Raw genomic sequence first — 23,730 nt, 5'->3', positions numbered from 1 at the left:
GTCTTGAAGCGAACCCGGGGTCTTTTACCTGACCACAGGAAGTGTGAAAATTTCTTCTGTAAATCTGCGAACACCTTTGAGGGTATTCGTATCGGAAGTGCCTGGAATAAATATAGGAGACGAGGCAAAATGTTCATTTTCAGGGCGTTGGCTCGTCCGGACCAAGAAATATATTGACCTGACCATTTCTGCAGATCTCTAGTAACGTTATGAATGAGTTCAGGGTAGTTGGCTTTAAATAGTTGGGAGTGTTGTCTAGTGAGGTTAACGCCTAAGTATTTTAGGTGAGATTTCTTCCAATCAAACTTGAAATTACTGTGCAGAGATATCTTTAATTGGGCGTGGAGATGAAAGTCTAGCACCTCTGTTTTAGTGTCGTTAATTTTAAAGTTTGAAATGAATCCAAATTCTTGTATAACGTGTAGGAGGTTTGGGAGGGAGATGTGGGGGTTTGAGAGGGTAAGCAGGATATCGTCTGCATATAGGGAGATCTTAAACTGAGAGGATCCAATTGTAATCCCTGAGATATCCGGGCTGTCGCGGATCCTCGATGCCAGTGGTTCCATCATCAGCGCGAAGATTAAGGGTGACAGAGGGCAGCCCTGTCTTGTACCATTCGCAATCGTGAATGGAGGAGACAGTTGGCCATTTACTAGGACGCTGGCTGAAGGGGAGGAGTAAAGGGATTCAATGCCCGTGAGGAATCGGCCCATGAATCCAAAGCGTCTGAGTGTGCGATCCATATATGTCCATGATATGCGATCGAACGCCTTTTCGGTGTCTAAACCCATCGCTAAGGAGGGAATTGCGGAGGCGTCTGCAAAGTGTAGGGTATCAATAGCTCTTCTGATGTTATCAAACGCTTGCCTGCCTGGGATGAATCCGACCTGGTCCGGGTGGACCAAAGAGGCAATCATCACCGCAAGGTGATTAGCGAGTATTTTTGCGAATAACTTCAGGTCTGAGTTCAGTAATGATATCGGGCGGTAGCTACTACACTCCGTGGGATCGCGGCCGGGCTTGGGGATGACAACTATTTCTGCTCTAGTGGTGGCGTTGTCGAAAGGCGTACCAGCCAAGATAGCATTGAACAATAACGTCAGGGCCGGGGTCAGTGTTCCACTGAATTTTTTATAGTATAGGGCCGGTAGACCATCTGGGCCGGGAGCTGAGGAATTCCTCAGTGTTTTAATTGTGAGATCAACTTCTTCAGAGGAAATTTCCTGATTAAGTGAGTCTATCTGAGGCTGAGATAAGGTTGGGAGGGAGCAAGAGGAGAGGAAACTATCTATACGTTTTTGTAGACTGGTGGGGTCCTCCGGGGTGGGGAGATTGTATAGGGATTGATAATATTTCCTGAAGCAATGGGCAATTTGTTGGGGGTCGTATGTCACTTTGTGCTGTTGGTCTTTTAGGGAGAGGATCCTATTTCTCTGTTTGCGGGCCCGTAGGCGAGAGGCCAAGAGGGAGTCCGCCTTGTCACCCTTAGAATAAAATTTGTGTTGTAGCCATCGCATGGTCTTAGCCGCTTTGGCCGACAGAATTTGATATAACTGGCCTTTAAGAGCCAGGAGTTTGTTATAAATCGTGCGTTTGGGGGTACGCTGGTGTCGAACTGTGAGTTCTTTAATTTGGTTCTCGAGATCCGCGACCTCCCGGAGGTCCTTCAGTTTTTGCGCTTTTGTTAGGGAGATGAAGTGACCTCGAATGGAAGCTTTATGTGCTTCCCATATTATTGCAGGTGAAATCTCGTCAGTGGTATTTAGAGTGAAGAATTCTTTCAAGACTTCAGTAGTCTGGGTAAGATATTCTTTTTTCAATAGGAGGGCCGTGTTCAATCTCCATCGGAAAGTTGTGGGGGGTGCAGGGGAGGAGTCAATGGTCAGGGACACTGCTAAGTGATCTGACCATACCACCGGGGAAGTTGAAGTTCTGACCAGACCCTGCACTGTGGAGGAGTCTACCAAGAATAGATCTATTCTGGAGTGTAACTTGTGGGGGACTGAGTAGTGAGTGTACGTTCGTTCACATGGATGTAGTACTCTCCAGGCGTCGTATAGGCCCGAAGATGTTATGTAGTCTGTCAGTCGTCTGGATTCTCTGATTGTCGATGGGCTGGGGTTACTGGATTGGGTGCGGTCCCATATTAGATCTGGTACTGCATTAAAATCTCCACCAACGACCACTCGTCCCTTTGTTATTTTTTCCAGTTGAGGGCGGAAGTCGCTGAGGAAGGAACCCTGCTCCATATTGGGGGAGTAAATTGAGGCCACAGTTAAGAAAGAGTTTCCAAGTTGAAGTACTACTATATTGAAGCGGCCCTTGGGGTCTGAAAAGGAGCTCTCAACAGCGCAATGGAGTGAAGCGCGGAGTAGAATGGCGGTACCTTTACGTTTTTGGGGGGAGGTGGAGTAGAAGGCCTGGGGGTAAGCTCTCGAGGCAAGGGAGGGGTGTATCGATTTGAAATGTGTTTCTTGTAAAAGAATTATGTCCGCCCCCTGTTTTTTAAAATATTGGATGGCCATAGTACGCTTTTGGGGGGAGTTGAGTCCGTTGACATTCAGTGACACAATTTTAAGAGTCATGGGGGGTTCCAGAGCCGATTTCGGCTTAGGGAGGGACTAACCCTCGCGGGGGTAGCGCAGAGCTGTGTGGGGGGGATGTGGGCGGGACGGGAAAAGCTGGGAGAACAAAACAAGGGAGATTGGGGCCTTGCGGCCAACCGAGTATCCGGGTATGGTCGTAGTCTTAAAGACACGACGTTCAACACCTCTGACGGACTCCATCCGTATGGGAGGGAGGTCCGGTGTTGTGGGGGCGAGACCTGGGGGTGACCAGAGGAACGCCTGGTGTCAGTTGAGCATAGCAACACAAAAAGGGTTGATATGAACTTGAGCATGGGGGGGGGGGTAGTCTGCACGGCAGGGAGGGGGATACACCCCAATATCTTTTAGGTAGGGTCTGATTGAACCGTAGGAGTCGGTGGGTTATCCCAACGACTGCTTGGTCTTGGTGTTAGGAAAAGTGTTACCCTGGCGTATACAGTTGAAATATCACAGCCTAAGATTTGAACAAGGGTGAACTTAAACCTGGAACCGTTAATGGAAATAAACATTCCTTAAGCATACAAGCGAACGCGTCATTGTGCCATCGCCGGGCGCCCGGGCGAGGCCACCCCGGGGCACCCCGCCGCCCAATCCGCAACGCCGTCAACTCAGGGCGTCGGGAAGACGGTCCGCAGGGGGGCCCGGCGGGGGGCCCCGCCCCGGCGCCCGGCGAGACCAACAGACAAACATCAACATTTATACAGATAATGATTCCAAAACATTAATCTTATGGAAAGGAAAACCTTCTGTTCATCCCTGGACTAGAAATCCTGGGAAATCAGCGGGCGGTCGACCACTCAGCTTGTGGGGGGGTTCTCGACTTTGGGTTATCTGTTGGGTCCGAAGAAGATTCAGGGGGAGAGGTCGAGAACAGTCCCAGTCGTCTTAGTACGGACAGTCCATCATCGGGGTTCTTAACTGAGTGGGTTCGGCCGTTGAACGTGAACTGTAGGGCGAATGGGAATCCCCACCTGTAGAGGATCTGGCGGTTACGTAAGGCTTTAGTGACGGGTAACATTTCTCTCCGTTTTTTGAGGGTGGAGGGAGCAAGGTCTTGGAAAACAAGGAGATTTAATCCCTTGTATGGGATAGCCGGGGTGCCTCGGCAAGCATTGAGCACTTTCGTTTTGACGTGGAAAAAGTGCATGCGGAGGATAATATCTCTAGGTGGTTGATCTGGAGGTGGTTTTGCGCGGAGGGCTCTGTGCGCTCGATCCAACAAAAATTGGTCGTCCGAGAGATCCGGGAGTAGCTGCTGAAAGAGGCCCATGAGGAATTCCGGCAGTGTAGGGGTGTCCACAGACTCGGGTACATTGCGTATTCGCAAATTATTTCTGCGCGAGCGATTTTCCAGGTCCTCTACTTGTTCGCGTATGAGGTCGACTTCCGATCGCAGTTCCGAGACCTCTTGGGTGACCACATCTTGGTAATTGCAGATGTCGTCGGTCTTGCGCTCTAACGCGTCGGTGCGGGACCCCAGGGAGGACATTTCTGTCTTAAGTTCTTGGATAGCTGCGCGCAGTTCAACTCTGAATGTGGTCGCTATGCGCTGCACTAAAGAGTCGTATGGATCCACATCGACCATAAGGGCTGAGTCAGATCTAGCCGGAGAGGATCCCGTATCTTGTGTGTTTCCGGGTGAGACCGGGTTTTGATTCGTATTTTTGCCTCGCTTGGGGCCGAAGAATGCCGCTGAGTCACCCGGGGGTGCTTTACGGTTCCTGTTAGACATGGTCCTTTTGATCTAGGATGACGCTGCGCAGGTGTATAGGGGAAAATCAAAAACTGTGAAGTGGATGGGGTGTTATCCCGTGCCGTGCAGCCGAAGGGAGGTGAATTACATATACATCCCGAAGGTTTTTTTCAGAGTATAGGAGACCGCATAGGTGGAGGCGTCAGCCACAGGGATCTGTTCAGATAGGTGTCCAGGCCACGGCTGCAGGGTTGCTTTTAATATAGGTGACCCCGGGATCGGAGTATATGATAGTGAGTGAGGATTCCGAGATAGTTCAATCAGGAGTGCCTGAGGATCCAAGATGGCCGCCGTGGTACATGCAGGCCTGCAGAATCACTGATTAAATGTTGCCCCAGTGCCTTTTGGGCTGTGTGGCCCCGTCTGGTGGGTGACTGGGGGGTTGGGATTGGAAGTGGAGCAGTGTGGGGAAGCGGAGGGTACGCTGGGCGCCGCTGTGGGACCCGTTTCCGACTCTTCTTGGGCCTGGAGATCGCCGTCGGGGAGGTGTGAAAATCGAGGCCCTGGTCTCTCAGCCGTGTAGGCCCCGATTCCGCCTGAGGTGTGCAGACCTCCTGGACTTGCCCCGTGCACGGGGGGGTGTCTGTAGCTGTGTGTAGAGTCGAGTGGGAAGGTAAGAGGCTGCAGGGGTGCCGGCAAGCAGTGAGGGGACTTACTTGTGTGAGGGCCGCCGGGCGTCCGTCCGGTCCGTTTCCGGCCTTCTATCTCCGGGTCCCCGGGTAGATGGGTCTCTAGAAGTGCTTGGCCGGCCTTGGGTGGGTCCTCCGCAGCTGCTGGCAGCGGGTACTTCAGGATACGGGCCCCGGAACGAGTCCGAGAAGCGGTCCGTGGGTTCCTGGAGCCTTCCTCGGGGAAGCCCGAAAATCGAGGTCCCGGCTTCGTTTGAGCTGTAGGCCGCAATCCGCAGGAGCAGTGAAAACTGCTCCCCGATTCTGCGGCTCCTTTAGGGACTCTGCAGGGGGGCCTGGGGAAACAGTGAGGGTCGTTGTGTGCCCAGGGGGGCTTGCAGGAGGGGTCAGATTACTTTTATTCACAGGTAGTTAGAGGAGCTCAGTAACTCTGCTTCTGACTCCATTCACAGCCAGGCCACGCCCCCCGACAGGGACAGTATTTTATTGATTATAGAGCATTTAAAGGATGCATTTCTATATATGCGAGATGCACAGAGGGATATTTGCACTCTGGCATCAAGAGTAAGTGCGATGTCCAGATCTGCCAGAAGATGTTTATGGACACGACGGTGGTCAGGTGATGCAGATTCCAAACGGCACATGGAAGTATTGCCGTATAAAGGGGAGGAGTTATTTGTGGTCGGTCCATCGGACCTGGTGGCCTCGGCAACAGCTGGAAAATCCACCTTTTTTTTTTTTACCCCAAATCACATCTCAGCAGAAAAAGACACCGTCTTTTCAGCCTCAGTCCTTTCGTCCCCATAAGGGCAAGCGGGCAAAAGGCCAGTCATATCTGCCCAGGGATAGAGGAAAGGGAAGAAGACTGCAGCAGGCAGCCCATTCCCAGGAACAGAAGCCCTCCACAGCTTCTGCCAAGTCCTCGGCATGACGCTGGGGCCGTACAAGTCGTCTCAAGAGTTTCAGCGCGTAGTGGGTTCACTCGCAAGTGGACCCCTGGATCCTACAAGTAGTATCCCAGGGGTACAGACTGGAGATTCGAGACGTCTCCCCCTCGCAGGCTCCTGATGTCTGCTTTACCAACGTCTTCCTCCGACAGGGAGGCAGTATTGGAAACAATTCACAAGCTGTATTCCCAGCAGGTGATAATCAAAGTACCCCTCCTACAACAAGGAAAGGGGTATTATTCCACACTATATTGTGGTACTGAAGCCAGACGGCTCGGTGAGACCTATTCTAAATGGGAAATCTTTGAACACTTACATACAAAGGTTCAAATCAAGATGGAGTCACTCAGAGCAGTGATAGCGAACCAGGAAGAAGGGGACTATATGGTGTCCCTGGACATCAAGGATGCTTACCTCCATGTCCCAAATTGCCCTTCTCACCAAGGGTACCTCAGTGACAGTTCCGTACCACGAACCTATCAGTTTCAGACGCTGCCGTTTGGATTGTCCACGGCACCCCGGGTCTTAACCAAAGTAATGGCCGAAATGATGATTCTTCTTCAAAGAAAAGGCGTCTTAATTATCCCTTACTTGGACGATCTCCTGATAAGGGCAAGGTCCAGAGAACAGTTGGAAGTCGGAGTAGCACTATCTCAAGTAGTTCTACGACAGCACGGGTGGATTCTAAATATCCAAAATCGCAGCCGTTTCCGACGACACGTCTGCTGTTCCTAGGGATGGTTCTGGACACAGTCCAGAAAAAGGTGTTTCTCCCGGAGGAGAAAGCCAGGGAGTTATCCGAGCTAGTCAGGAACCTCCTAAAACCAGGGACAGTGTCAGTGCATCATTGCACAAGAGTCCTGGGAAAAATGGTGGCTTATTACGAAGCGATTCCATTCGGCAGATTCCACGCAAGAACTTTTCAGTGGGATCTGCTGGACAAATGGTCCGGATCGCATTTTCAGATGCATCAGCGGATAACCCTATCTCCAAGGACAAGGGTGTCTCTCCTGTGGTGGTTACAGAGTGCTCATCTTCTAGAGGGCCGCAGATTCGGCATTCAGGATTGGATGCTGGTGACCACGGAGGCCAGCCTGAGAGGCTGGGGAGCAGTCACACAGGGAAAAAATTTCCAGGGAGTGTGATCAAGTCTGGAGATTTTTCTCCACATAAACATACTGGAGCTAAGGGCAATTTACAATGCTCTAAGCTTAGCAAGACCTCTGCTTCAAGGTCAGCCGGTATTGATCCAGTGGGACAACATCACGGCAGTCGCCCACGTAAACAGACAGGGCGGCACAAGAAGCAGGAGGGCAATGGCAGAAACTGCAAGGATTTTTCGCTGGGCGGAAAATCATGTGATAGCACTGTCAGCAGTGTTCATTCCGGAAGTGGACAACTGGGAAGCAGACTTCCTCAGCAGGCACAACCTCCACCCGGGAGAGTGGGGACTTCATCGGGAAGTCTTCCACATGATTGTGAACCGTTGGAAAAGACCAAAGGTGGACATGATGGCGTCCCGCCTGAACAAAAAAAAAAACTGGACAAGTATTGCGCCAGGTCAAAAGACCCTCGGGCAATAGCTGTGGACGTTCTGGTAACACCGTGGGTGTACCAGTCGGTGTATGTCTTCCCTCCTCTGCTTCTCATACCCAAGGTATTGAGAATTATAAGACGTAGAGGAGTAAGAACTATACTCGTGGCTCCGGATTGGCCAAGAAGGACTTGGTACCGGGAACTTCAAGAGATGCTCACAGAGGACTCATGGCCTCTGCCGCTAAGAAGGGACTTGCTTCAGCAAGTACCATGTCTGTTCCAAGACTTACCGCGGCTGCGTTTGACGGCATGGCGGTTGAACGCCGGATCCTAAGGGAAAAAGGCATTCCGGAAGAGGTCATTCCTACCCTGGTCAAAGCCAGGAAGGAGGTGACCGCACAACATTATCACCACATGTGGCGAAAATATGTTGCGTGGTGTGAGGCCAGGAAGGCCCCATGAAGAAATTTCAACTCGGTCGTTTCCTGCATTTCCTGCAAACAAGAGTGTCTATGGGCCTCAAATTGGGGTCCATTAAGGTTCAAATTTCGGCCCTGTCGATTTTCTTCCAGAAAGAATTGGCTTCAGTTCCTGAAGTCCAGAAGTTTGTCAAGGGAGTACTGCATATACAACCCCCTTTTGTGCCTCCAGTGGCACTGTGGGATCTCAACGTAGTTCTGGGATTCCTAAAAATAAGATTTTACTTACCGATAAATCTATTTCTCGTAGTCCGTAGTGGATGCTGGGGACTCCATCAGGACCATGGGGATTAGCGGCTCCGCAGGAGACAGGGCACAAAACTAAAGCTTTAGGATCAGGTGGTGTGTACTGGCTCCTCCCCCTATGACCCTCCTCCAAGCCTCAGTTAGGATACTGTGCCCGGACGAGCGTACACAATAAGGAAGGATATTGAATCCCGGGTAAGACTCATACCAGCCACACCAATCACACCGTACAACTTGTGATCTAAACCCAGTTAACAGTATGACAAACGTAGGAGCCTCTGAACAGACGGCTCACAACAATAACAACCCGATTTTTTTTGTAACAATAACTATGTACAAGTATTGCAGACAATCCGCACTTGGGATGGGCGCCCAGCATCCACTACGGACTACGAGAAATAGATTTATCGGTAAGTAAAATCTTATTTTCTCTGACGTCCTAAGTGGATGCTGGGGACTCCGTCAGGACCATGGGGATTATACCAAAGCTCCCAAACGGGCGGGAGAGTGCGGATGACTCAGCAGCACCGAGTGAGAGAACTCCAGGTCCTCCTCAGCCAGGGTGTGCCCCTGACCAAGTATCAGCTCGGCAAAGTTGTAAAGCCGAGACCCCTCGGGCAGTCGCCCAAGATGAGCCCACCTTCCTTGTGGAATGGGCATTTATATATTTTGGCTGTGGCAGTCCTGCCACAGAATGTGCAAGCTGAATTGTACTACACCTTCAACTAGCAATCGTCTGCTTAGAAGCAAGAGCACCCAGTTTTTTTTTTTTGGGTGCATACAGGATAACAGCAAGTCAGTTTTCCTGACTCCAGCCGTCCTGGAAATCTATATTTTCAGGGCCCTGACAACATCTAGCAACTTGGAGTCCTCCAAGTCTCTAGTAGCCGCAGGTACCACAATAAGCTGGTTCAGATGAAACGCTGACACCACCTTAGGGAGAAACTGGGGACGAGTCCGCAGCTCTGCCCTGTCCGAATGGACAATCAGATATGGGCTTTTGTGAGACAAAGCCGCCAATTCTGACACTCGCCTGGCCGAGGCCAGGGCCAACATCATGGTCACTTTCCATGTGAGATATTTCAAATCCACAGATTTGAGCGGTTTAAACCAACGTGATTTGAGGAATCCCAGGACTACGTTGAGATCCCACAGTGCCACTGGAGGCACAAAAGGGGGTTGTATATGCAGTACTCCCTTGTCAAATTTCTGGACTTCAGGAACTGAAGCCAATTCTTTCTGGAAGAAAATCGACAGGGCCGAAATTTGAACCTTAATGGACCCCAATTTGAGGCCCATAGACACTCCTGTTTGCAGGAAATGCAGGAATCGACCGAGTTGAAAATTTCTTCGTGGGGCCTTCCTGGCCTCACACCACGCAACATATTTTCGCCACATGTGGTGATAATGTTGTGCGGTCACCTCCTTCCTGGCTTTGACCAGGGTAGGAATGACCTCTTCCGGAATGCCTTTTTCCCTTAGGATCCGGCGTTCAACCGCCATGCCGTCAAACGCAGCCGCGGTAAGTCTTGGAACAGACATGGTACTTGCTGAAGCAAGTCCCTTCTTATCGGCAGAGGCCCTGAGTCCTCTGTGAGCATCTCTTGAAGTTCCGGGTACCAAGTCCTTCTTGGCCCATCCGGAGCCACGAGTATAGTTCTTACTCCTCTACGTCTTATAATTCTCAGTACCTTTGGTATGAGAAGCAGAGGAGGGAACACATACACCGACTGGTACACCCATGGTGTTACCAGAACGTCCACAGCTATTGCCTGAGGGTCTCTTGACCTGGCGCAATACCTGTCCAGTTTTTTGTTCAGGCGGGACGCCATCATGTCCACCTTTGGTCTTTCCCAACGGTGCACAATCATGTGGAAAAAACTTCTCGATGAAGTCCCCACTCTCCCGGGTGGAGGTCGTGCTGAGGAAGTCTGCTTCCCAGTTGTCCACTCCCGGAATGAAAACTGCTGACAGTGCTATCACATGATTTTCCGCCCAGCGAAGAATCCTTGCAGTTTCTGCCATTGTCCTCCTGCTTCTTGTGCCGCCCTGTCTGTTTACGTGGGCGACTGCCGTGATGTTGTCCCACTGGATCAATACCGGCTGACCTTGAAGCAGAGGTCTTGCTTAAGCTTAGAGCATTGTAAATTGCTCTTAGCTCCAGTATATTTATGCGGAAAGAAGTCCCCAGACTTGATCACACTCCCTGGAAATTTTTTCCCTGTGTGACAGCTCCCCAGCCTTTCAAGCTGGAATCCGTGGTCACCAGGACCCAGTCCTGAATGCATAACTGTGGCCCTTTAGTAGATGAGCACTCTGCAGCCACCACAGAAGAGACACCCTTGTCCTTGGAGACAGGGTTATCCGCTGATGCATCTGAAGATGCGATCCGGACCATTTGTCCAGCAGATCCCACTGAAAAGTTCTTGCGTGAAATCTGCCGAATGGAATCGCTTCGTAAGAAGCCACCATTTTTCCCAGGACCCTTGTGCAATGATGCACTGACACTTTTCCTGGTTTTTGGAGGTTCCTGACTAGCTCGGATAACTCCCTGGCTTTCTCCTCCGGGAGAAACACCTTTTTCTGGACTGTGTCCAGAATCATCCCTAGGGACAGCAGACGTGTCGTCGGAGACAGCTGCGATTTTGGAATATTTAGAATCCACCCGTGCTGTCGTAGAACTACTTGAGATAGTGCTACTCAGACCTCCAACTGTTCTCTGGACCTTGCCCTTATCAGGAGATCGTCCAAGTAAGAGATAATTAAGACGCCTTTTCTTTGAAGAATCATCATTTCGGCCATTACCTTGGTAAAGACCCGGGGTGCCGTGGACAATCCAAACGGCAGCGTCTGAAACTGATAGTGACAGTTTTGTACCACGAACCTGAGGTACCCTTTGTGAGAAGGGCAAATTTGGACATGGAGGTAAGCATCCTTGATGTCCAGGGACACCATATAGTCCCCTTCTTCCTGGTTCGCTATCACTGCTCTGAGTGACTCCATTTAGAATAGGTCTCACCTAGCCGTCTGGCTTCAGTACCACAATATAGTGTGGAATAATACCCCTTTACTTGTTGTAGGAGGGGTACTTTGATTATCACCTGCTGGGAATACAGCTTGTGAATTGTTTCCAATACTGCTTCCCTGTCGGAGGTAGACGTTGGTAAAGCAAACTTCAGGAACCTGCGAGGGGGAGACGTCTCGAATTTCCAATCTGTACCCCTGGGATACTACTTGTAGGATCCAGGGGTCCACTTGCGAGTGAGCCCACTGCGTGCTGAAACTCTTGAGACGACCCCCCACCGCACCTGTTTGTACGGCCCCAGCGTCATGCTGAGGACTTGGCAGAAGCGGTGGAAGGCTTCTGTTCCTGGGAATGGGCTGCCTGCTGCAGTCTTCTTCCCTTACCTCTATCCCTGGGCAGATATTATGGGGACGAAAGGACTGAGGCTGAAAAGACTGTCTTTTTCTGCTGAGATGTGACTTGGGGTAAAAAAGGTGGATTTTCTAGCTGTTGCCGTGGCCACCAGGTCCGATGGACCGACCCCAAATAACTCCTCCCCTTTATACGGCAATACTTCCATGTGCCGTTTGGAATCTGCATCACCTGACCACTGTCGTGTCCATAAACATCGTCTGGCAGATATGGACATCGCACTTACTCTTGATGCCAGAGTTTCGCATATATAGAAATGCATCTTTTAAATGCTCTATAGTCAATAAAATACTGTCCCTGTCAAGGGTATCAATATTTCCAGTCAGGGAATCCGACCAAGCCACCCCAGCGCTGCCCATCCAGGCTGAGGCGATCGCTGGTCGCAGTATAACACCAGTATGTGTGTATATACTTTTTAGGATATTTTCCAACCTCCTATCAGTTGGCTCCTTGAGGGCGTCCGTATCTGGAGACGGTAACGCCACTTGTTTTTTATAAGCGTGTGAGCGCCTTATCCACCCTAAGGTGTGTTTCCCAACGCGCCATAACTTCTGGCGGGAAAGGGTATACCGCCAATAATTTTCTATCGGGGGAACCCACGCATCATCACACTTCATTTAATTTATCTGATTCAGGAAAAACCACATGTAGTTTTTTTCACACTCCACATAATACCCTTTTTTGTGGTACTTGTAGTATCAGAAATATGTAACATCTCCTTCATTGCCCTTAACAAGTAACGTGTGGCCCTAAAGGAAAATACGTTTGTTTCTTCACCGTCGACACTGGCGTCAGTGTCCGTGTCTGTCGACCGACTGAGGTAAAAGGACGTTTTAACGCCCCTGACGGTGTTTTAGACGCCTGGACAGGTACTAATTGGTTTGCCGGCCGTCTCATGTCGTCAACCGACCTTGCAGCGTGTTGACATTATCACGTAATTCCTTAAATAAGCCATCCATTCCGGTGTCGACTCCCTAGAGAGTGACATCACCATTACCGGCAATTGCTCCGCCTCCACCAACATCGTCCTCATACATGTCGACACACAAGTACCGACACACAGCACACACACAGGGAATGCTCTGATAGAGGACAGGACCCCACTAGCCCTTTGGGGAGACAGAGGGAGAGTTTGCCAGCACACACCAAAAACGCTATATTATACAGGGACAACCTTTATATAAGTGTTTTTCCCTTATAGCATTTTAATATATATATACATATCGCCAAATAAGTGCCCCCCCTCTCTGTTTTAACCCTGTTTCTGTAGTGCAGTGCAGGGGAGAGCCTGGGAGCCTTCCCACCAGCATTTCTGTGAGGGAAAATGGCGCTGTGTGCTGAGGAGAATAGGCCCCGCCCCCTTTTCGGCGGGCTTCTTCTCCCGTTTTTCTGAGACCTGGCAGGGGTTAAATACATCCATATAGCCTCCAGGGGCTATATGTGATGTATTTTTAGCCAGAATAAGGTATTATACATTGCTGCCCAGGGCGCCCCCAGCAACGCCCTGCACCCTCCGTGACCGTTGGTGTGAAGTGTGTGACAACAATGGCGCACAGCTGCAGTGCTGTGCGCTACCTTCATGAAGACTGAAAAGCCTTCTGCCGCCGGTTTCTGGACCTTCAATCTTCAGCATCTGCAAGGGGGGTCGGCGGCGCGGCTCCGGGACGAACCCCAGGGTGAGACCTGTGTTCCGACTCCCTCTGGAGCTAATGGTGTCCAGTAGCCTAAGAAGCCAATCCATCCTGCACGCAGGTGAGTTGAACTTCTCTCCCCTAAGTCCCTCGATGCAGTGAGCCTGTTGCCAGCAGGACTCACTGAAAATAAGAAACCTAAAAACTTTTTCTAAGCAGCTCCTTAAGAGAGCCACCTAGATTGCACCCTGCTCGGACGGGCACAAAAACCTAACTGAGGCTTGGAGGAGGGTCATAGGGGGAGGAGCCAGTACACACCACCTGATCCTAAAGCTTTAGTTTTGTGCCCTGTCTCCTGCGGAGCCGCTAATCCCCATGGTCCTGACGGAGTCCCCAGCATCCACTTAGGACGTCAGAGAAATCACATTGGTTTAAACCGCTCAAATCTGTGGATTTGAAATATCTCACAGGGAAAGTGACCATGCTGTAGGCCCTGGCCTCGGCCAGGCGAGTGTCAGAATTGGCGGCGTTTGTCTCAAAAAAAGCCCATATCTGATTGTCCATTCGGACAGGGCAGAGCTGCGGACTCATCCCCAGTTTATCCCTAAGGTGGTGTCAGTGTTTCACCCGAACCAGCTTATTGTGGTACCTGCGGCTACTAGGGACTTGGAGGACTCCAAGTTGCTAGATGTTGTCAGGGCCCTGAAAATATAGGTTTCCAGGACGGCTGGAGTCAGGAAAACTGACTTGCTGTTATCCTGTATGCACCCAACAAACTGGGTGCTCTTGCTTCTAAGCAGACGATTGCTAGTTGGATGTGTAGTACAATTCAGCTTGCACATTCTGTGGCAGGCCTGCCACAGCCAAAATATGTAAATGCCCATTCCACAAGGAAGGTGGGCTCATCTTGGGCGGCTGCCCGAGGGGTCTCGGCTTTACAACTTTGCCGAGCTGATACTTGGTCAGGGGCACACCCTGACTGAGGAGGACCTGGAGTTCTCTCATTCGGTGCTGCAGAGTCATCCGCACTCTCCCGCCCGTTTGGGAGCTTTGGTATAATCCCCATGGTCCTGACGGAGTCCCCAGCATCCACTTAGGACGTCAGAAAAAATAAGAATTTACTTACCGATAATTCTATTTCTCGTAGTCCGTAGTGGATGCTGGGCGCCCATCCCAAGTGCGGATTGTCTGCAATACTTGTACATAGTTATTGTTACAAAAATCGGGTTATTATTGTTGTGAGCCATCTTTTTCAGATGCTCCGCTGTTATCATGCTGTTAACTGGGTTCAGATCACAGGTTGTACAGTGTGATTGGTGTGGCTGGTATGAGTCTTACCCGGGATTCAAAATCCTTCCTTATTGTGTACGCTCGTCCGGGCACAGTATCCTAACTGAGGCTTGGAGGAGGGTCATAGGGGGAGGAGCCAGTGCACACCACCTGATCCTAAAGCTTTTACTTTTGTGCCCTGTCTCCTGCGGAGCCGCTAATCCCCATGGTCCTGACGGAGTCCCCAGCATCCACTACGGACTGCGAGAAATAGAATTATCGGTAAGTAAATTCTTATTATATACAGGGTCCTGATCTCTAATCCTAATCTGTAGTAGATAAGGTATTGCTTTGATGGCCTTTACTTCCACTGGACACCAGCTGTGTAAGATTGCCACTGACTGTACAATAGTGCAGCTGACCAGCAGAGACACAGGAGAGCAGGCGCCACTGCGCAGTAGAGAGTGCAGCCATATACTGCCGGATGTATGGAGGCGGTTTACGTGAACTGGCTGGAGGCGGCTGAAAGACTGAGTGGGTCGTACTGATTTGATAACCAAAGCAAATCCTCTCTACCATGGGGGTAATTCAGACCTGATTGCTAGCATTTTTTTGCATGGCTGTAATCTGGTCAGAACCGCGCAGGCGTATGCACCGCAATGCACAGGCGCGTTGCACGGGTACAAAGCGTATTGTTGCTGTGCGATGGGTTTTACGAAGGATCCATTCGCACAGCCGATCGCAAGGAGATTGACAGGAAGAAGGTGTTTGTGGGTGGCAACTGACCATTTTCAGGGAGTGGTTGGAAAAACGCAGGCGTGTCCAAGCGTTTGCAGGGCGGGTGTCTGACGTCCATTCCGGCCCTGGACAGGCTGAAGTGATCGCAGCGGCTGAGTAAGTCCTGGGCTACTCAGAAACTGCACAAGATCTTTTTGTACCGCTCGGCTGCACATGCGATCACACCCTTGCACAGCTGAAACACACTCCCTGGTGGGCGGCGACTATGCGAACGCAGGACTGCAAAAAACAGCTAGCTAGCGAGCGATCCGGTCTGAATCTCCCCCCCCATGTCTGGTCGGCTAGTTTGCACAGATATCGTGCAGTGTCCAGCTTTAGAACACAGCCCAAAACTGTTGATGTAGCAACGCTATTTAAAACCAACATTTTGTCATTTTATTTCTCTTTTTTTGTAGTTTAACTTGTATAAATGCTGGTAAACTGGCTAGAGGAGATCTCGGTGACTGCTTTATCCCCTGTACACCAAAAGGATGCCTTGATCTCATCCGACAAACAGGTGAAGCATATCTTTTTTTTTTTTTCTGTTTACATAAATTGACACCAGCGATGTCGGCTGTAACTCTGTTATCACCTACAGTCTGCAGCTCCGTGACCTGGTGTTGAGCATTGATGTCTAGAATGAAAACAAGATATAGACGTTTTGTTTTTGTCTCTCTCCCACCCTGTGTGGTGACGGCGGTTTTCTCCTGTTTGATCTCTAGGGATGCAGATTGCAGGGAAACGAGCAGTAGTGATTGGCCGCAGTAAGATTGTGGGTGCTCCTATGCATGACTTACTGTTGTGGAACCATGCCACTGTCACCACTTGTCACTCAAAGACAGAGGCACTTAGTGAAGAGGTGAGTGCTTGGTTGCTTTCTTATAGTAAGCGTATTCTAAGCTTTATATCCTCTTCTGTAAGACTATTCCTGTTATCGCTGAAATGTAGACTCTTTAGCAGCTTAGATTGTAAGGAGGCGACTTCAGTTTTAGACGTTGTACTGCACATCACGTTCTGGACCGGCACATGACTGCCCAACAACACTGACTATTTTACACGTCACCTATAGAGGTATTCTGCCACCGTAACTGGCTCATCTGTCATTTACCGCACCGTAAACGCAAGTTATAATTGGGTAGCCCGATAATACTATTAAGCTATTTTTAGCTTGTCTTTTGCTGTGCAGTAAATTATCGCCTGCAATTGGATACCTGCCTAAGGAGCCCATTGATCAATGATCGCATTTGCAATGTGATGTGGGTGCAATATTTGCGCAGAGGATTGCATTGCAGAATGCAGTCACTTTGGGTGATTGTATCACTCGGCACAGGCAGGGACAGGGGCTCCGCAAGGAGCATGTCCCTGCGATGTGCAGAGTGCGTGTCTGGGCCTTCTGCACATGCGTGGTCAGCCTCACCACTGTGCACAGGGACCATTTCCGTCAGTTTCTGGGGAACCCTGCCGGAACTACATGCAGCGAAGTGTACCCCATAGGCTACGATGGGCTACAGCAATCGGGAGATTGCGGTATTTGCGAAAGTCAATGTCTGGTAGCATCGCATTCCCTATGGAAACCTATGGGGGGGTGCGGCAATGGAGGGATCGCAGCAGGTATTGGAGATATGTTACCGCTTAATACTGCAGGCATACTTCACCTCTATTGGGTGAGAGGAAAAAAGAGTGAAGTCTGTTAACTATTACTTCACCCGAGCATTCTGTGGGTGCTTAGCAGAACATTGTTAGTAACTGAATCTCCCCCACCCCCCCAAAAAAAAATAAGACAAAGCTATGAATTATGTTAGCACATCAAACAAGTTCACAAATTGTGAGAACTGAAATTTTTTAATAAGGATTTTTTTTTTTTTTTTTTTTGGGGGGGGGGGGGGGGGGGGCTGTTTTTGTTTAGTAAGTCCTCCCGAAGTCAGGCATGTCCAAACTGCGGCCCTCCAGCTGTTGAGAAACTACACATCCCAGCATGCCTTGACACAGCTTAAGCATTCTCTAACGGCAAAACTGTGTCAGGGCATGCTGGGATATGTAGTTTCACAACAGCTGGAGGGCCGCAGTTTGGACATGCCTGTCCTAAGTGCAAAGGCCCTCTTGCCTCCCAGTTACTCCGATTTTAGCCAGAGATCCGACTGGTTTCCATTCTACGCTACATATCCTCGTAGAGATGAGCGCATACTGTGCGTCTTGTCTGAGCATGCGTTGTAGGTAAAATTATGGGTAAGTCAAAGTGTGCAGTGGAGTCAGGCCCTATATCTCGAATGATCATGCAATGCCAAAAAACAATGGCTAGATTTGTGTTTGCTAGATTTAAAGTTGATCATTGACTTATTTGCTGTAAAATGTGGATGTAACAGATACGGTTTACGTGGACTTTTTCCATAGCATTAATGTATTTCTTATGGCGCTCAGGTAAGCAGAGCAGACATTCTTGTGGTGGGCGCTGGTAAACCGGAGATGGTGCGGGGTGAATGGATCAAGCCTGGAGCTATTGTGATAGACTGTGGCATTAACTATGTACCAGGTAAGGGATTAGTGACTAAAGTTTAAGAGGGGGAATTCAGGGTGTGTTTGGCGTAATGATGGGTTTTTATGTACACGTTGTTACACTATCTTGCTCTTTCAGTCTGATAAATGGTTTGTCAAATTAGGTTGACATGTAGGGATAAATTTACTAAAGCTTCTAAAACAGAGAATTGGTGCATTTGCCCCTAGCAACCAATCAGATGCTGTCTTTCATTTTCTGAAAGGCAATAGAGAAATGATGGACAGCATCTGGTTGCTAGGGGCAACATCGCCAATTATCTGTTTTAGAAACTTTAGTAAATTTAACCTGTAGAAACAGTTTGTCTGTTAAGGCTCATATATTTTCTCAGTTGCTCAGCTTCGATTCCCGTGAGCTTGCCAGGTGCGAAATCTAAAATGTTGCAAATGGAATGCTGTTGTGTTTCCAGGGACAGCAGAATAAGCAAATAATTAAAAACATTTTTAGACTTAATAATAAATTGGGCAATACTGCCCCCTACTGCTAATACAAAATACAGCTTATAGTGTGTACGTGACTTGATATTTTTGGCAAAGCTTAACGCATGTTTTAAATGATGTTGGATTCATTCAAAAAGCTTTATAAACCCATTCCATGCATAATAGTGCTGCTAGAACACCATGAGTGCATGTTCTTGTGCTTTGGTTGTTAACCCTTTCTTTTATAGAAAGCCTGGTTTTATTGACGTCTTGCCGCTGTCAAGTACATAGGCATCTGTGAAAGGATGGCGTGGTAAAATTGCCAACATACGCCCACCCAAGCAAACCTTAAATATATTCTATTATATGATGGGGGGTTTTTTTTATTCACCTTTTTATAAGGTAAATGTGGGCTTGCTTCTAAACCTGTGTAGCCTCTCTTGCAGTACTCTACCATGGCACTAGGGGAAAGCTTGTGTTTTATTTTGTCCTCCAGTGCTGGCTGTGGCTTACACGTCAGGGTTTGTTTTATGAACCACATAAAAGTTAATTATCTAACCTCGTTATCTGATTTATTTTCATACAGGGTTGTTTACATACAACTCTGTTTAGTGACGTTGTTAGAGAAGCAGTGTGTGGTAGCAGGTCTTACTGCCCTTAGTAGTGTTTGGGAATACGTGTGATCTAGTAGCACTACAGCTCTATTGCCAGTTGCCCAAGAAGTTTTCATGGATGCAGCGGGTGACACTCGAGCAGGTAAGGGGGGGCTGGTGGAATTTGGTGAAATACGATTGAAGTTTTATCGATGTAAATGCTTCAAAGTGTATAGCACATAAATGCTTGTCCCTATAGCAGATTAGTTTCTAAAACTAAATCGGAGCATTAAGGAAAGAGAATTCGGGTCCTGTAAATTTACTATTTTTGTAATTTGTTTTTTTTTAAAGTGTTTGGGTCATTTTATCTGCTATACTCGAGTTAATAAAATCATATAGAGCGCTTATATGTTAAATATGTGTATGCGCAAACTGTGAAAAGAAACGGTAATTTAATGTTTACAGCTCTTTTTTTAAAAACGTGTTTGTTTGTTTTTTTATATCGAGTGTTATTGAAGGGTTCCAAATATTTATGCCGTGCGGTGAATATTGAAAATGAAAGGTGCTGCTGGACTAAGGTTTCCCTATCTAGCAGTACCTGTGTGTGCTGGCTAGCGCTGCTTGACTTTTGTGTCAGCGATTTCAGGTGAATGTCTTAATGTTGCGTCCGCCGGCTGGGTACCTCCCGTTCATTTGCTTCTCCGTGCGGGCGCTGGATGACGGGGAAGCTTTCACTTCTGTTCTTATCAGAGATAGTCCGTGTGCTTGTTTTTCGTGCGGCTGCCGGTACCGGGTGGTATTTAAGCTTTTCTTTTTCATTCAGGATACTCTGGTTAAACCATATTTGTATCTTAGAACACAAATGAGACAGGAACAAGAAGTATTTGGGGTGCATTTGACTGCATTTACCCCTTCATATAATATTAATGTTACAGAGCTTATTTTCCACAAAGCAGTCTGCTTCCAGACCTTGCCATAAAGTAGGGTGCTGTGATGGGTTGTGCTGACGTCACCACCCTTCCGTGGACGAGTGAGGGTGATTCTACAGTCTAGAAGTTATGGTCTGTGACCAGCGTAATGGCTGCCACCACCAGGCTCCTTCAGTTATCTGCAAAGTCTTGCCTCTGGGTGGTGTGTGCCTGTTATAGCGCCATATACTGGTCTGGGATTGGTTACTCCTGATGGCTTACTTTGGTTGAGGGCATCTGGCAGAGCATTGATTGGGATGCTGGGTTCAACACATGCCAGACAGAAGATGGACAGGAGGGTTAGCTCTTTGAATGTCACCGATATTCAGCAGATATAGGTTCTTTCCATTCACCACATTCTGAAACCCTTAGTACATGCCAGGCCAGCCGTATGGATGCGTATCTCCAGAAGTGCACATCCCAGAGCATATGTAGGACATGGGTGAAGGTGGACAGGTCATACTTGCATTTATTCGTTGTCGGACATGCAATCCACATCTTTCCTTCTGTCAGTCTTATTAATATATCATAACCCTCTTGAAAGACTACAGACCAGGCGTGTTGACTTTGTAGTGCTGGCATGGAATGTGTTTTTCTCTATCGTCCTAAGTGGATGCTGGGGTTCCTGAAAGGACCATGGGGAATAGCGGCTCCGCAGGAGACAGGGCACAAAAGTAAAGCTTTTACAGGTCAGGTGGTGTGTACTGGCTCCTCCCCCTATGACCCTCCTCCAGACTCCAGTTAGATTTTTGTGCCCGGCCGAGAAGGGTGCAATTCTAGGTGGCTCTCATAAAGAGCTGCTTAGAGAGTTTAGCTTAGGTTTTTTATTTTACAGTGATTCCTGCTGGCAACAGGATCACTGCAACGAGGGACAGAGGGGAGAAGAAGTGAACTCACCTGCGTGCAGGATGGATTGGCTACTGGACATGAAGCTCCAGAGGGACGATCACAGGTACAGCCTGGATGGTCACCGGAGCCACGCCGCCGGCCCCCTCACAGATGCTGAAGCAAGAAGAGGTCCAGAATCGGCGGCTGAAGACTCCTGCAGTCTTCTTAAGGTAGCGCACAGCACTGCAGCTGTGCGCCATTTTCCTCTCAGCACACTTCACACGGCAGTCACTGAGGGTGCAGGGCGCTGGGGGGGGGGCGCCCTGGGAGGCAAATGAAAACCTTTAAAAAGGCTAAAAATACCTCACATATAGCCCCAGAGGCTATATGGAGATATTTACCCCTGCCTAAATGTACTAAATAGCGGGAGACGAGCCCGCCGAAAAAGGGGCGGGGCCTATCTCCTCAGCACACGGCGCCATTTTCTGTCACAGCTCCGCTGGTCAGGAAGGCTCCCAGGTCTCTCCCCTGCACTACAGAAACAGGGTATAACAGAGAGGGGGGCAAAATAAATGGCAATATATTAATATAAAAGCAGCTATAAGGGAGCACTTAATCATAAGGCTATCCCTGTCATATATAGCGCTTTTTGGTGTGTGCTGGCAGACTCTCCCTCTGTCTCCCCAAAGGGCTAGTGGGTCCTGTCTTCGTATAGAGCATTCCCTGTGTGTCTGCTGTGTGTCGGTACGTGTGTGTCGACATGTATGAGGACGTTTTTGGTGTGGAGGCGGAGCAATTGCCAAATATGAGGATGTCACCTCCTAGGGGGTCGACACCAGAATGGATGCCTTTATTTGTGGAATTACGGGATAGCGTCAACTCGCTTAAGCAGTCGTTTGCCGACATGAGGCGGCCGGACACTCAATTAGTGCCTGTCCAGGCGCCTCAAACACCGTCAGGGGCTGTAAAACGCCCCTTGCCTCAGTCGGTCGACACAGACCCAGACACAGGCACTGATTCCGGTGGTGAAGGTGACGAATCAACCGTATTTTCCAGTAGGGCCACACGTTATATGATTTTGGCAATAAAGGAGATGTTACATTTAGCTGATACTACAGGTACCACTAAACAGGGTATTATGTGGGGTGTGAAAAAACTACCAGTAGTTTTTACCGAATCAGAAGAATTAAATGACGTGTGTGATGAAGCGTGGGGTGCCCCGATAAAAAACTGCTAATTTCAAAGAAGTTATTGGCTTTATACCCTTTCCCGCCAGAGGTTAGGGAGCGCTGGGAAACACCTCCTAGGGTGGACAAAGCGCTAACACGCTTATCAAAACAAGTGGCGTTACCCTCTCCTGAGACGGCCGCACTTAAAGATCCATCAGATAGGAGGATGGAAAATATCCAAAAAGGTATATACACACATGCAGGTGTTATACTACGACCAGCTATTGCGACTGCCTGGATGTGCAGTGCTGGGGTAGTTTGGTCAGAGTCCCTGATCGAAAATATTGATACCCTGGACAGGGACAATATTTTACTGTCGTTAGAACAAATAAAGGATGCATTTCTTTATATGCGTGATGCACAGAGAGATATCTGCACACTGGCATCACGGGTAAGTGCTATGTCCATTTCGGCCAGAAGAGCTTTATGGACACGACAGTGGACAGGCGATGCGTAGAGGAGTTATTTGGGGTCGGTCTATCGGATTTGGTGGCCACGGCTACGGCCGGGAAATCCACCTTTCTACCTCAAGTCACTCCCCAACAGAAAAAGGCACCGACCTTTCAACCGCAGCCCTTTCGTTCCTTTAAAAATAAGAGAGCAAAGGGCTATTCATATCTGCCACGAGGCAGAGGACGAGGGAAGAGACAGCAACAGGCAGCTCCTTCCCAGGAACAGAAGCCCTCCCCGGCTTCTACAAAAGCCTCAGCATGACGCTGGGGCTTCGCAAGCGGACTCGGGGGCGGTAGGCGGTCGTCTCAAGAATTACAGCGCGCAGTGGGCTCACTCGCAGGTAAATCCCTGGATCCTGCAGATAATATCTCAGGGGTACAGGTTGAAATTAGAGACAGAGCCACCTCGCCGTTTCCTGAAGTCTGCTTTACCAACGTCCCCCTCAGAAAGGGAGACGGTTTTGGAAGCCATTCACAAGCTGTATTCTCAGCAGGTGATAGTCAAGGTACCTCTTCTACAACAAGGGAAGGGGTATTATTCCACTCTTTTTGTGGTACCGAAGCCGGATGGCTCGGTAAGGCCTATTCTAAATCTGAAGTCCTTGAACCTGTACATAAAGAAGTTCAAGTTCAAGATGGAGTCACTCAGAGCAGTGATAGCGAACCTGGAAGAAGGGGACTTTATGGTATCCTTGGACATCAAGGATGCGTATCTCCACGTTCCAATTACCCCTCACACCAGGGGTACCTCAGGTTCGTTGTACAAAACTGTCACTATCAGTTTCAGACGCTGCCGTTTGGTTTGTCCACGGCACCTCGGGTCTTTACAAAGGTAATGGCCGAGATAATATTTCTTCTTCGAAGAAAAGGCGTATTAATTATCCCATACTTGGACGATCTCCTAATAAGGGCAAGGTCCAGAGAACAGCTAGAGATGGGTTTAGCACTATCTCAAGAGGTGCTAAAGCAGCACGGATGGATTCTGAATATTCCAAAATCCCAATTAATGCCGACAACTCGTCTGCTGTTCCTGGGGATGATTCTGGACACAGTTCAGAAAAAGGTTTTTCTTCCCGAAGAAAAAGCCAAGGAGTTATCTGACCTGGTCAGGAACCTCCTAAAACCAGGAAAGGTGTCTGTACATCAATGCACAAGAGTCCTGGGAAAAAATGGTAGCTTCTTACGAAGCAATTCCTTTCGGCAGATTCCATGCAAAGGGATCTGTTGGACAAATGGTCAGGGTCGCATCTTCAGATGCACCTGCGGATAACCCTGTCGCCGAGGACAAGGGTATCCCTTCTGTGGTGGTTGCAGGAGGCTCATCTATTGGAGGGCCGCAGATTCGGCATGCAGGATTGGATCCTGGTGACCACGGATGCCA

General features: G+C 49.0%; 1 protein-coding gene across 2 annotated transcripts in view; it reads left to right on the top strand.

Moving 5' to 3' along the window:
- MTHFD1 (methylenetetrahydrofolate dehydrogenase, cyclohydrolase and formyltetrahydrofolate synthetase 1) overlaps positions 1 to 23,730 on the top strand; it is a 168,981-nt gene that overhangs the window by 14,528 nt on the left and 130,723 nt on the right. Inside the window, exons 6-8 of one of the 2 annotated variants that reach the window (XM_063947235.1) lie at positions 15,726 to 15,826; positions 16,032 to 16,168; positions 17,728 to 17,839. In XM_063947235.1, the coding sequence (XP_063803305.1) occupies positions 15,726 to 15,826; positions 16,032 to 16,168; positions 17,728 to 17,839 (350 nt within the window). Of the gene's footprint in view, positions 1 to 15,725; positions 15,827 to 16,031; positions 16,169 to 17,727; positions 17,840 to 18,927; positions 19,036 to 23,730 lie in introns of those variants that run through there. The other variant, XM_063947236.1, reaches the window with a different exon arrangement.

Source organism: Pseudophryne corroboree, chromosome 12, assembly GCF_028390025.1.
Source record: "Pseudophryne corroboree isolate aPseCor3 chromosome 12, aPseCor3.hap2, whole genome shotgun sequence".
NCBI classification, from domain to species: Eukaryota; Metazoa; Chordata; class Amphibia; order Anura; family Myobatrachidae; genus Pseudophryne; species Pseudophryne corroboree.
Note: the sequence above shows the minus strand (reverse complement) of the source record. Positions and strands in the feature narration are given on the sequence as shown.